This window comes from Eschrichtius robustus, chromosome 4 (genome assembly GCF_028021215.1).
Source record: "Eschrichtius robustus isolate mEscRob2 chromosome 4, mEscRob2.pri, whole genome shotgun sequence".
Classification (NCBI taxonomy): domain Eukaryota; kingdom Metazoa; phylum Chordata; class Mammalia; order Artiodactyla; family Eschrichtiidae; genus Eschrichtius; species Eschrichtius robustus.
In genome coordinates this window covers 71152618-71166793 of record NC_090827.1, presented here as the reverse complement: position 1 = coordinate 71166793, position 14176 = coordinate 71152618, and the positions used below count along the sequence as shown (strand labels likewise).

The following is a 14176-nucleotide window of genomic DNA, read 5'->3' as shown; positions in this document are numbered from 1 at the left end:
TTTACTTCTTCTTTTCTGATTTGGATTCCTTTTATTTCGTTTTCTTCTCTGATTGCTGTGGCTAAAAATTCCAAAATTATGTTGAATATTAGTGGTGAGAGTGGGCAACCTTGTCTTGTTCCTGATCTTAGTGGAAATGGTTTCCACCATTTTTCACTCTAGGCGAGAAACACAGTTTTTCACCATTGAGGACGATGTTGGCTGTGGGTTTGTCATATATGGCCTTTATTATGTTGAGGAAAGTTCCCTCTATGCCTACTTTCTGCAGGGCTTTTATCATAAATGGGTGTTGAATTTTGTCGAAAGCTTTCTCTGCATCTATTGAGATGATCATATGGTTTTTCTCCTTCAATTTGTTAATATGGTGTATCACGTTGATTGATTTGCATATATTGAAGAATCCTTGCATTCCTGGAATAGACCCCACTTGATCATGGTGTATGATCCTTTTAATGTGCTGTTGGATTCTGTTTGCTAGTATTTTGTTGAGGATTTTTGCATCTATGTTCATCAGTGATATTGGCCTGTAGTTTTCTTTCTTTGTGACATCTTTGTCTGGTTTTGGTATCAGGGTGATGGTGGCCTCGTAGAATGAGTTGGGGAGTGTTCCTCCCTCTGCAATATTTTGGAAGAGTTTGAGAAGGATAGGTGTTAGCTCTTCTCTAAATGTTTGATAGAATACGCCTGTGAAGCCATCTGGTCCTGGGCTTTTGTTTGTTGGAAGATTTTTTTTTTTTTTTTTTTTGTTGTTGGAAGATTTTTAATCACAGTTTCAATTTCAGTGCTTGTGATTGGTCTGTTCATATTTTCTATTTCTTCCTGGTTCAGTCTCGGCAGGTTGTGCGTTTCTAAGAATTTGTCCATTTCTTCCAAGTTGTCCATTTTATTGGCATAGAGTTGCTTGTAGTAATCTCTCATGATCGTTTGTATTTCTGCAGTGTCAGTTGTTACTTCTTTTTCATTTCTAATTCTATTGATTTGAGTCTTCTCCCTATTTTCCTTGATGAATCTGGCTAATGGTTTATCAATTTTGTTTATCTTCTCAAAGAATCAGCTTTTGGTTTTATTGATCTTTGCTATCATTTCCTTCATTTCTTTTTCATTTATTTCTGATCTGATCTTTGTGATTTCTTTCCTTCTGCTAACTTTGGGGTTTTTTTGTTCTTCTTTCTCTAATTGCTTTAGGTGCAAGGTTAGGTTGTTTATTTGAGATGTTTCCTGTTTCTTAAGGTAGGATTGTATTGCTATAAACTTCCCTCTTAGAATTGCTTTTGCTGCATCCCATAGGTTTTGGGTCGTCGTGTCTCCATTGTCATTTGTTTCTAGGTATTTTTTTATTTCCCCTTTGATTTCTTCAGTGATCACTTCATTATTAAGTAGTGTGTTGTTACCCTCCATGTGTTTGTATTTTTTATAGATCTTTTCCTGTAATTGATATCTAGTCTAATAGCGTTGTGGTCGGAAAAGATAGTTGATACAATTTCAATTTTCTTAAATTTACCAAGGCTTGATTTGTTACCCAAGATATGATCTATCCTGGAGAATGTTCCATGAGCACTTGAGAAAAATGTGTATTCTGTTGTTTTGGGGTGGAACGTCCTGTAAATATCAATTAAGTCCATCTTGTTTAACGTATCATTTAAAGCGTGTGTTTCCTTATTTATTTTCATTTTGGATGATCTGTCCATTGGTAAAAGTGGGGTGTTAAAGTCCCCTACTATGATTGTGTTACTGTCGATTTCCCCTTTTATGGCTGTTAGTATTTGCCTTATGTATTGAGGTGCTCCTATGTTGGGTGCATAAATATTTACAATTGTTATATCTTCTTCTTGGATTGATCCATTGATCATTATGTAGTGTCCTTCTTTGTCTCTTGTAATAGTCTTTATTTTAAAGTCTATTTTGTCAGATATGAGAATTGCTATTCCACTTCTCTTTTGATTTCCATTTGCATGGAATACCTTTTTCCATCCCCTTTCAGTCTGTATGTGTCCCTAGGTCTGAAGTGGGTCTCTTGTAGACAGCATATATATGGGTCTTGTTTTTGTATCCATTCAGCCAGTCTGTCTCTTTTGGTGGGAGCATTTAATCCATTTACATTTAAGGTAATTATCGATATGTATGTTCCTATTCCCATTTTCTCAGATGTTTTGGGTTTGTTATTGTAGGTGTTTTCCTTTTCTTGTGTTTCTTGCCTAGAGAAGTTCCTTTAGCATTTGTTGTAAAGCTGGTTTGGTGGTGCTGAACTCTCTCAGCTTTTGCTTGTCTGTAAAGGTTTTAATTTCTCCATCAAATCTGAATGAGATCCTTGCTGGGTAGAGTAATCTTGCTAGTAGGTTTTTCTCCTTCGTCACACTAAATATGTCCTGCCCCTCCCTTCTGGCTTGCAGAGTTTCTGCTGAAAGATCAACTGTTACCCTTATGGGGATTCCCTTGTGTGTTATTTGTTGTTTTTCCCTTGCTGCTTTTAATATGTTTTCTTTATATGTAATTTTTGATAGTTTGATTAATATGTGTCTTGGCGTGTTTCTCCTTGGACTTATCCTGTATGGGACTCTCTGTGCTTCCAGGACTTGATTAACTATTTCCTTTCCCATATTAGGGAAGTTTTCAACTATAATCTCTTCAAATATTTTCTCAGTCCCTTTCTTTTTTTCTTCTTCTTCTGGGACCCCTATAATTCGAATGTTGGTGCTTTTAGTGTTGTCCCAGAGGTCTCTGAGACTGTTCTCAGTTCTTTTCATTCTTTTTTCTTTATTCTGCTCTGCAGTAGTTATTTCCACTATTTTATCTTCCAGGTCACTTATCCGTTCTTCTGCCTCAGTTATTCTGCTATTGATCCCTTCTAGAGTATTTTTAATTTCATTTATTGTGTTCATCGTTGCTTGTTTCCTCTTTAGTTCTTCTAGGTCCTTGTTATATGTTTCTTGCATTTTGTCTATTCTATTTCCAAGATTTTGGATCATCTTTACTATCATTACTCTGAATTCTTTTTCAGGTAGACTGCCTATTTCCTCTTCATTTGTTCGGTGTGGTGGGTGTTTACCTTGCTCCTTCATCTGCCTTGTGTTTTTCTGTCTTCTCATTTTGCTTATCTTACTGTGTTTGAGGTCTCCTTTTCGCAGGCTGCAGGTTTGTAGTTCCCGTTGTTTTTGGTGTCTGTCCCCAGTGGCTAATGTTGGTTCAGTGGGTTGTGTAGGCTTCCTGGTGGAGGGAACTAGTGCCTGTGTTCTGGTGGATGAGGCTGGATCTTGTCTTTCTGGTGGGCAGGTCCATGTCTGGTGGTGTGTTTTGGGGTGTCTGTGGCCTTATTATGATTTTAGGCAGCCTCTCTGCTAATGGGTGGGGCTGTGTTCCTGTCTTGCTAGTTGTTTGTCATAGGATGTCCAGCACTGTATCTTGCTGGTCGTTGAGTGAAGCTGGGTCTTGATGTTGAGATGGAGATCTCTGAGAGATTTTCACCGTTTGGTATTACGTCGAGCTGGGAGGTCTCTTGTGGACCAGTGTCCTGAAGTTGGCTCTCCCACCTCAGAGGCACAGCCCTGATGCCTGGCTGGAGCACCAAGAGCCTTTCATGCACACGGCTCAGAATAAAAGGGAGAAAAAATAGAAAGAAAGAAAGAGGATAAAATAAAATAAGATAAAGTAAGATAAAATAAAATAAAGTTATTAAAATAAAAAATAATTATTAAATAAAAAAATTTTCTTAAGTAAAAAAAAAAAACCAAAAAACTGACTGACAGAACCCTAGGACAAATGGTGAAAGCAAAGCTATACAGACAGTATCTCACACAGAAGCATACACATACACACTCACAAAAAGAGGAAAAGGGGAAAAAATAATATATCTTGCTCCCAAAATCCACCTCCTCAATTTGGGATGATTCATTGTCTATTCAGGTATTCAACAGATGCAGGTACATCAAGTTGTTTGTGGAGCTTTAATCCGCTGCTCCTGAGGCTGCTGGGAGAAATTTCCTTTCTCTTCTTTGTTTGCACAGCTCCCGGGTTTCAGCTTTGGATTTGGACCCGCCTCTGCATGTAGGTCGCCTGAGAGCGGCTGTTCTTTGCCCAGACAGGATGGGGTTAAAGGAGCAGCTGCTTCAGGGGCTCTGGCTCACTCAGGCCGGGGGGAGGCAGGGGTACGGAGGCGGGGCGAGCCTGCGCGGCAGAGGCCAGCGTGACGTTGCAGCAGCCTGAGGCGCGCCGTGCATTCTCCTGGGGAAGTTGTCCCTGGATCTCGGGGCCCTGGCAGTGGCGGGCTGCACAGGCTCCCGGGAGGGGCGGTGTGGAGAGTGACCTGTGCTTGCACACAGGCTTCTTGGTGGCGGCAGCAGAAGCCTTAGCGTCTCATGCCCGTCTCTGGGGTCCGCGCTGATAGCCGCCGCTCGCGCCTGTCTCTGGGGCTCCTTTAAGCAGCGCTCTTAATCCCCTCTCCTCGTGCACCAGGAAACAAAGAGGCAAGAAAAAGTCTCTTGCCTCTTCGGCAAGTCCAGACCTTTTCCCGGCTTCCCTCCCGGCTAGCTGTGGTGCACTAGCCCCCTTCAGGCTGTGTTCACGCCACCAACCCCAGCCCTCTCCATGGGATCCGACTGAAGCCAGAGCCTCAGCTCCCAGCCCCCGCCCGCCCCGGCGGGGGAGCAGACAAGCCTCTCGGGCTGGTGAGTGCTGCTCGGCACCAATCCTCTTTGCGGGAATCTCTCCGCTTTGCCCTCCGCACCCCTGTGGCTGCGCTCTCCTCCGTGGCTCTGAAGCTTCCCCCGTCTGCCACCCGCAGTGTCCGCCCGCGAAGGGGCTCCTAGCGTGTGGAAACCTTTCCTCCTTCACAGCTCTCTCCCACTGGTGCAGGTCCTGTCCCTATTCTTTTGTCTCTGTTATTTCTTTTTTCTTTTGCCCTACCCAGGTACGTGGGGAGTTTCTTGCCTTTTGGGAGGTCTGAGGTCTTCTGCCAGCGTTCAGTAGGTGTTCTGTAGGAGCAGTTCCACGTACAGATGTATTTCTGATGTATCTGTGGGGAGGAAGATGATCTCTGCGTCTTACTCTTCAGCCATCTTCCGAACTCAGCCTGAATGAATTTTTAATGTCTATTGTTTTTTTAGGTATACTATAGATATTTCCTCAACAAGTCTAAAACCCTAAATTGACCAAAACCTTATTTAAATCTGTGTAATTAGCAACTAAAATAAAATTGGTATTGGTGTTAATAATCATTTAACTATGTAGAAACTTATTATTTTTTTCTTTTCTTCTCTTTTGACTTCAGGTGCAATAACAGAACCCAGTGTGCAGTGGTGGCAGGTCCCGATGTTTTTCCAGACCCATGTCCGGGAACCTATAAATACCTTGAAGTGCAGTATGAATGTGTCCCTTACAGTATGTATATTCCTGTACTTTTCTTGTAAAAAGGAAAGATATTAAGCTTTGTTTTGCATGCATTAACAACATAGTCTCTATGAAAACATAAAAATAATCACATAAATTATATTAAAAAGCTGGCTAATTTTAATTTTTCAGGGTCTTACATTCTCCCCACCCTTGGAAGAATTAGGTGTTGCCTGCATGATCCTGCAGCATTTAATTTTGACTATACATTTCTGTATATCAGTATCTATTTTAAAACTCTTTTCTTAATGCAATATAAAATATTTAGAAAAAGGATGAAAGAGTGGTATGCCAGTACTATATCCCTCCAGGTCCAAGCAAACAGAAATGAAAGTGAATAATATACTTGTATATATAGTAGTATAGAAAATGATAAATCTTGAATTTGATAGTAGCAATTATATCTAACCTTCCTGTGCTGCCAATATATTGAGAAGTAGAAATATATTCACCCAGAGGGAGCAGATTGGAAAGAAAATACAAGGATTACATGAACTAAAACACTCTTTAGAGAATGTATCTTTTACAGTCTCAAGAACTGTGTCTTTGCAACCTTTATGTCAGAAATGATATATACCAACAACTTTTCTTTTTTCTTCAGGAATAATGAAAAATCAAACAATCAAAAATGACACATTTTTTTTGACTTTTTTATCCAAAGGTAGAATCATCATCTCAAAAGAAATATTTTTGATCTGACTAGTTAATTATTCATGGGATACCTTAGTGAAGATCACTCAGGAAATCCTGTATTCTCAGGATTTCCTGAGTGATCTTATGCAGCTCATCCCAGAGGTAGAAAACTCCTGGGATCATAAACAAATCCCAGGTTCCAACTTCCCTTGACATCTCAGAAGAAACAAAGCATCTGGGGGTCAGCAAGTTTACTGTGTCAAGAGGTAGTTCTAGGCTTGCCTCACTGCTGTTTATTTAAAAAGCAGCACATTCCTTATGAGCTGTAAGTGTGTGTACTCCAATAACAGAGAAATTTGGCCAGCAAGAAATGAATTGAAATTTAAAAGTAATAATGAAAGCAATCAAGAGAAAATTTCTTTGTTCCTTTATTTACAGTGTGATTGAACAGAGAAAGTTTATCTAGGGCAGTTTTATAAGCTTACTTTCTTTGTTGTGAAAAAAGCATAAGTGTATAGGTTTTATTGAAATCTCAATTGAGGTTATGCTTCTTATATTGTTATCTCCAGGAACCCTTCTATAAAAATATAAAGCTAAATGACCATTTATTGTTCATTAGTGATACTTTAAAGAAATAAAATTTGTAGTCCACTTTAGAACTGTGACAGTTATACTTAGGTTGCATAATAAGATCTTTGTGAAATATGTAGAATAGCTATTTCCAAAAGCATTTAAAAAATATTAAATAAGGTGTGCCTCATTTTTAAAGGCAGTTTTAAGAAACTTACAATCATATTATTGCAACATGAAAGCTGAAGAAGTTTTGTCAAATTTTTTTTTTCACAATTTTTAAAAATTAAAGAATTTCACAGCTGTTTCTTCAGTTTTCTGTATTTCTTCAGAATTCCTTTAAGGATAACTACTCCAAATTCCTCTGCCAAACTCATTCTGAAAAATCATCTTCTTAAATCATTTCAATGTAGATAAGAACTTGCTCATACACTTTTGTATAAAAGGATTGTGGTTTACCACAGATTTCCTCTCTCTTATAAATTTTTAGAGTTGGGCAATTTGATTCCTGAATATCCTATATTTTCCGGTTTCTGGTAATCCCGAAAATGTACTGATTGCCTTAGAAGTATGTTCATATTATATTAAAATATTTATCTGATTGTTTCATTAAATAAGAATTATAAACACAGGTGCAACCACTTTCCAGTTTATGCACAGTTTAATTTATATGATATAGTATAATTGCGTTTGTTTAAATTATCTTCAGTATGTTTCAGTTAAAAGTGTAATGCGTAACTGGAAACTCATTTAGAAAATTTAACATGAACTTAAAAGAAAATAATCCAAAAGAAAGTAAAAACCATAAAATAAACTATAGTGACTGATTTGAAAGGTAGGCTGGTTTAGTAGAAAAATGGCCAGATATCAGGAAGCCTGGTTACTTAACAAAAATTCTGGATCCTTTAGCTCAGGTAAGCTATTAAAATTAAAATTTCCCTCATCTATAGTACAGTAGTCCCCTGTTATCTGTGATTTCACTTTCCTTGGTTTCAGTTATCCATGGTCAACCTCAGTCTGAAAATATTAAATGGAACTTTCCAGAAATAAACAATTCATAGGTTTTAAATCATGTGCCATTCTGAGTAGCATGATGAAATATGCCATCCTACTCGAGACGTGAATCATCCCCCTGTTTAGTGTATCCACTATATATGCTATCCACTTGTTAGTCAGTCATCTGTAACACTTCAGCTGTCACACTATCATAGTGCTTGTGTTCAAGTAACCCATGTTTTAATGGCCCCAAAGCGCAAGAGGAGTCATGCTGGAAATTTGGATATTTTCTTACTGTGCCTAATTTATAAATTAAACTTTATCATAGATATGTATGTATAGGAAGAAAAACAGTGTATATAGGGTTTGGTGCTATCTGCAGCTTCGGGAATCCACTGTGGGTCTTAGAATGTACTCCCCATGGATAAGGGGTGGACTACTACAAGTTCTGATTTAGTTAATAATAAGCTCTTTTTCTTTTCTCCAGCATAAAAAAAACACTGATTTTTCCAATGCTGAAAATATTCACTTATTAAAATAGCTTTCATCTATTAACATTTACTACATGGCTTATATGTTTACATACATTATTTTATTTAATTCTCACAGTCTCCTCCCTGTTAGGTATGAGTGTCAGCACTTTGCTGAAGAGGAAACATACTCAATAGGATAAGTAAAATGTTTCATGTAAAATGTAGAATAGCTAGGAAATGGCAGAGCCAAGAGTTGAGTTTGTCTGTAATACCTGTTCTTAAGGATGCAGCTATAGTTCTCCCCATAGATCTTACCCTTTATATTTTCAAGAGTTATTCAATGGTGTTCAATATTTAACTTTCATCAGTACAGTAATGGTACATAGTGAAAGCAAATGCTTCAAGGGCTCGGACCCTTTTTCTTCTTTCTTTTGCTACTTACTTTTAAGAGGTTTGTATTCTTTTCTTAAAACACCTGGATCACTGCAACTTTTATTTACCCAAACACCTAATGAAGCTTTATGGCAAAGACTAATTTGTGCTATAAAAATACCACCGACAATTTAGAATGAGGCTCTTATCTAAGTAGTAACTTAAAAAGTTGTTTAAATTACCTGTATTATAGGAGAAAATCCTTGTACTTAATTAATATGCTTGTTAAAAGACCCTATTATATTAGTAGCAGACAGACTTCATATTTAGGGTTCAATATTAATATTTGAAAATTTTCTAACTGAACAACTGAATAAACAACCAAACAACAAATGCTCTTAGGTTCTGTTTGTTATATAATTTAATAATATCCGTTTTCATTTTGAATTTAAGATGACAAACTGCAGTGTATATGGTGATATACTTTGTTATGAAAGTTTTCTTAATATTGATATGTGGAAAAATATTATTGATATTTTCTTTTTTTATATATGCTCTGTGTGTATATGTTTCTATGGTACTATTGATTTTTAAAGTGATACTTTTTCATGGAAAATATAGAAAGAAAATATAGAAATATAGAAAAACAAAAATATATAGAAAAACATATCAATATTAACGATATTTAAGAGGTAATATAGAAAAATTCAACAAAGCTTATTGTATCACACAGGAGAAGGAAAATTAAAAACATCTAAGATAAGCTTGCAATAATTTTTGCAGAGTTTTAGGAGTCAGTAAATCGGTATATAAATGAACACTGAAATTTTTAAGAGGACTTTAACCTAAATCAACCAAATGGTGTGGCTTGTTTTGAAAAGATGACAGTAGGAAATAAAATAAGGAAAATTAGGAATTTTAAACAATTTAGTGAGGCTACTGAATTTGTCTTATACTCAGTTTTTTGAGTGTCTTGTACTCAGTTTTTTCCAAATCACTAAAGTTGTATTTAATCTTTTCTTTCTACTGTCTGTAATTTCTTGTTTGGGTTCAACAGATACCCTGTTTTGGGGACAGTTGAATCAATACTTTTCTCTTTTCCTGTGACACCTTAGTTCCAGTATGACTTTTATAGCCTTTGCCTTTTCTTTTGAGGTTTGATTTTCCTCCTTCATGATATTTCCTCCCCAGGAGATGACCCAAATATTCAAGAGGTTAAACCTCAGCATTTACCAATGCCACAGTTTTGTTTTCGCAGCTTCCTTCTTCTCACCCCACCCCATCACTTCTAGCCTGATTTGGGATGGAAATTGTGGCATCTTTAAGTAGAGCTTCCTTCATTTAGCCAGTTTACAGGGATGACTTGTGTTAGAGAGAAAACAGTAAAACAACTAACCACCTATATAGAGTACTTCTGAGCAAAAAATCTTTACTTTAGCTTTACTTTATATCCTGCTGATAATTTGTCTTTCTTCCAAGGCATACAGTTTCACACACATTACACTCAAAAAGTGTTTGTCTTCTCTCACAGTCCAGCATTTCTCTTCAGTTCTTTGTTTCTTCTTTTTAAAAATACAAAGTACATATTACTTATTGTAGTAATCTTCTCTCCTGGTAGATTTTCTTCGAAATAGATGGGGGAAGCACACAATTGGAGAGCCACTAGAAATGAGTGTTTGGTTAAACCAATCTTATTTTATAGCACTTACAGACTTTCTCACCATTCATATTAGCCATCTGAAGTTATGTATGTGATTGTCTTTATGGAAAGACATGCAAAACAAGTAATGTTGGAAATTAATATTTACAATTAATTATATAACCTGTTATTTTGTCTTTTTTTACTAAAAGAAAAAAGTACTATCTTTCAGCATTTAAAATGAACAAAAGCCTTTAAATATTTAATTATAAATAACTAAATACATTTTGCAACTAATATTCAACTGAGTGCATATTTTAATATGTTCACACTTTGGTTCCTAGTATGTAAATAAATAATTACACATTTTAAAACTCATGCTGAAATTAACCCATATGTTAAATTTTAAAAATATCACAGAACGTCAAGATATAATTTGATTCCCAATGCCTCAGTACCTTTTCCAGTTTCCGATACATAGGAGACATTCAATAAAGGCATATTGAATGTTTGAAAGAAAAAAGGAAATATGGTCAAAATTTAATCCTCTAAAATCATTATGTTCATTGCTAAAATGATAAACAAAAGAAACTCTTGTCTACACACAAGACCTTATTAATTCAAAGGGAAGATCTATGGTAAAAAAATATAGATTATATGAATTTTAGTTTTTCCAAATTGTTTGATGTTGTAATTGTATTCCTCAAGAATGCTAGAATGCTCCTAGCAACCAATCTGTTTTTCATATTATTCTTCTGTATGCCTCCATATAATGTAGCAAGTATTGTCCCTTTATAAGAGGAATGTCAGTTATCTAAATTCTTTTTTAGAATGATACTTATAACAAGAACAATAAAATTCTTCCTTTCTTTCTCCTTTTTCTTCCCACCACAGTTTCTTTCTTTTTTCTTTTCTTTTCTTTTTAGATATTTGAAATACAATTTTATTCTGATTCTAAACAAAAAGGAATGGGAATGACAGTAACAAACAAGATTCCACCACTGAATACTGTGATGTGACTGTAGCAGTCTTATATTTGGAACTCAAGGAGGAAACAACTGTGTTCCCAAACACCTAAATATGCAGGTCCAAAAAAATGAAGGTTTTTTTTTTTTTTTAACTGCTACATTCACGCCGAAGCCCATTCATCTCCTTCAGCATCCCAAAGATTAAGCACATGTTCTGCTTAGCTATATAATAAAGTGGCAAACACACTGCACTACTGATATCACAGGACAGTTGCCTATAAAACTAGACTTCTGACGCTGGGCTCCAGCTTCACTTTCTCACAGGTCAGCATCTTCATCCGGGAGGGCAGTTGTCTGAGCAACCTCTAGATCGTGCTCTTACTGCGCTGCCAATGCTGGGTCCATGACCACCTCTGGCGGGGCGAGAGCAGGCATGGAGATGAACTCCAAGTTAGGGTCTCCCATCAGTTTTCTAGCAAGCCAGAGCAAGGGCTTTTCAAAGTTGTAGTTACTTTTGGCAGAAATGTCATAGTACTGAAGATTCTTCTTTCGGTGGAAGACAATGGACTTTGACTTAACCCTTCTGTCCTTAATATCCACTTTGTTGCCATACAACATGATGAGGGTGTTTTCACACACTCGTACCAGATCTCTATGCCAGTTAGGCACGTTCTTGTAAGTAACTCTTGATGTTACATCAAACATTATAATGGCACCTTGAGCTTGGATATAATAGCCATCTCTCAGTGCACCAAGTTTCTGCTGACCAGCTGTATCCCATACATTGAACTTAATAAGGTCCTCTGTTGGTATGGAACACAAGGGGACGGACCTCAACACCCAAGGTAGCTACATACTTCTACTCAAATTCACCAGTCAGGTGACGTTTCACAAATGTAGTTTTACCAGTACCACCATCACCAAACAATGTAAGTTTGAACTGAAGTTGGGGTTCTCCTTGGGCAGCCATCGTGATGTTAACGCGGGTGGGGGCTGCAAGGGCGCGCCATGGCGACGGCGTCTGGGGCGCTGCTTCCCCGCCCGGCTCCCCCGGCCCCCAGGGCCCGGCTCACGCCTGCTTCAAGTGCAGACCGGACAGAGCGGAGGCCCGCTCAGCGCAGAGGCCGGGGGCCAGTTTCTTTCTTAAATAGTTTCTACTTGACAGTATCTTGCACCTAACATAGAATTCATAAAACTTTTGCAAGTGAATCAGTAATTACTTAATAGTTAATTTAAACTTTTATTGTATGTCCCAAATATGAAATATTCATAAAAATTGCTATTATAAGTTTGGAAAACAGGAAGCGTAGGTGGACTACATACTTTCTTAGAAGTTCTCACCCTAAATTCTCTCCTATTCTTGTCTAGCTGCTTCATATGTTTATGGAAATTATTCTCAGCTAGATTATATCATTTGCTTTCAAGACCTCCCTCTTTTATCTTCCTTTCATCACACAACGTCTATTGCAGACCAGGCACTATGCTAAACACTAGGTAGAATGCTAGGATAAAAATTCTGCCATAGAGGAATTTAGCCAAATAAGGCTCAAGGTCCCCAAAGTTACACTGTTCCTAGTTCAGCAAAGCAACTAAGCACTTCATGTTAGCAGTGCACCTAGAAGACATGCCCATCCCATAGCGGCTGATGTTTGTAGGGGGTGTGTGGGGGTGTATATCTTCAGGGAAGGTTTTCTAGAGGAGATGACTCTTGAGCTGAATCTTAAAGAATGAGTAGACTTTAAAGAGAAGGGCAATCATTTTTGGCAGATGAGACAATGTAAGATAAGTAACTGTTATCGTGAATATAAAACCAAAACAGTTTGGTGTTTGCATGAAAAACAAAACACAAGAGTGACAGGAGATGAACCCACAGATGGGCAGGGTAGAAATCATGACTTACCTGTATGCTGGGATTCTTCTGAGCCCTAATACCCATCACAGTGTGGAGCACAAAGATAAACTGTTTTTAATGTAATTAACTAATACATTAATAAGAAATACTTGTTTGCAAATCTGCAAAAACCAATTTTGACTAATTTAAGTTGAAAAATGAAGCCTTTTGTGGCAGGAGGGAGGGTGGGAAATACAAAGTAATAGTTCCAGAATCAAAAGAAGAAAGGTGAAAAACAGGTCTGAAAAAATAAGATCCAGTGATCCAGAGAGCAAGAGTTAGTGGACAGTCTCTTAAGTACTCTGCGTTTGGATGAATCAGTTACCAAAATGGTCCATGTGATCTAAGTCCTGTAATGATCTAGACTAGGACATCAGGACTGCATGAAATTCAGTTGTTTCCAAGGAATGAGAATGGGGCTGGCAAAAAGCCTATATATAATTAGAAAGAAACAGATCCCTCAGTAGACTTTTGAGCAAGGGCTGCAGGTTAGTGGTCCTGGACCAGATTCAGCCTGCAGAGGGTTTCCTTAGGTCTCCCAAATCCCTAAAACTCAGATTTAACCTGAAGTCTGGAGAAACACTGGACCTGTATTCCCTTGGGCAACAATAGACTAGAGCTGAGTAGGTGCTGCACCTTTTAAATAGGGTCTATTCTTTGCTATTTCCTGTAATTTCCATTACTTATTTTATTGTACCTGGTTCATTATACTCTTTTAAAATATCTCCTGGCTTCTGAATATACTTAAATTTGCAACTCTTGTTCTAGAGTTGTATCTAGTTGTATCTAGTTGTATCTAGTTTGTATCTAGTTTGTATCTAATCAATGCTAATAGGTGTAAAAGCACTCTAAATAGTTACTATATATATTTTTTTATTTTCAAAATATATAGTATTAAGTTCTTGCACCAAAAATAATTCTACCAATAGAAGTTTATCAGTATGTATTATGGGTTAATCAGTGTGTTAAGTGCTGGGGAAAAGTAGAGTTCGGCCTTATGGATCTGGTGGTCCCGTGGATAAGGCAAATAATAAACACATGAACCAATACATATAATCATAAATGATAAAATGCAAGAAGAAAATAAACACAGTTGTACAATAGAAAACAATAAAAGGGCTAGCTTATATAGGTGTGATAAAAGACTGCTCTCAGGAGAGGGTATTTGAAACCTGAAGAATGAGAATGAGACAGTCAGGCAAAGAGCCTGGGAAAGAGCTTTCAAAGCAGAGAGATCATTAGTTCCAAAAAG

General features: G+C 37.2%; 1 protein-coding gene and 1 pseudogene across 6 annotated transcripts in view; one reads left to right on the top strand and one right to left on the bottom strand.

Moving 5' to 3' along the window:
• The window catches only part of ADGRL3 (adhesion G protein-coupled receptor L3), a 563136-nt gene that overhangs the window by 177022 nt on the left and 371938 nt on the right, over positions 1–14176 (top strand). For all 6 annotated transcript variants that reach the window (XM_068542874.1, XM_068542873.1, XM_068542871.1 and 3 more), the window contains one exon: positions 5264–5373. In XM_068542874.1, coding sequence (XP_068398975.1) covers positions 5264–5373 — 110 coding nt within the window. The remainder of the gene's footprint in view (positions 1–5263; positions 5374–14176) is intronic.
• On the bottom strand, positions 11170–12006 carry LOC137763733 (GTP-binding nuclear protein Ran-like; annotated as a pseudogene).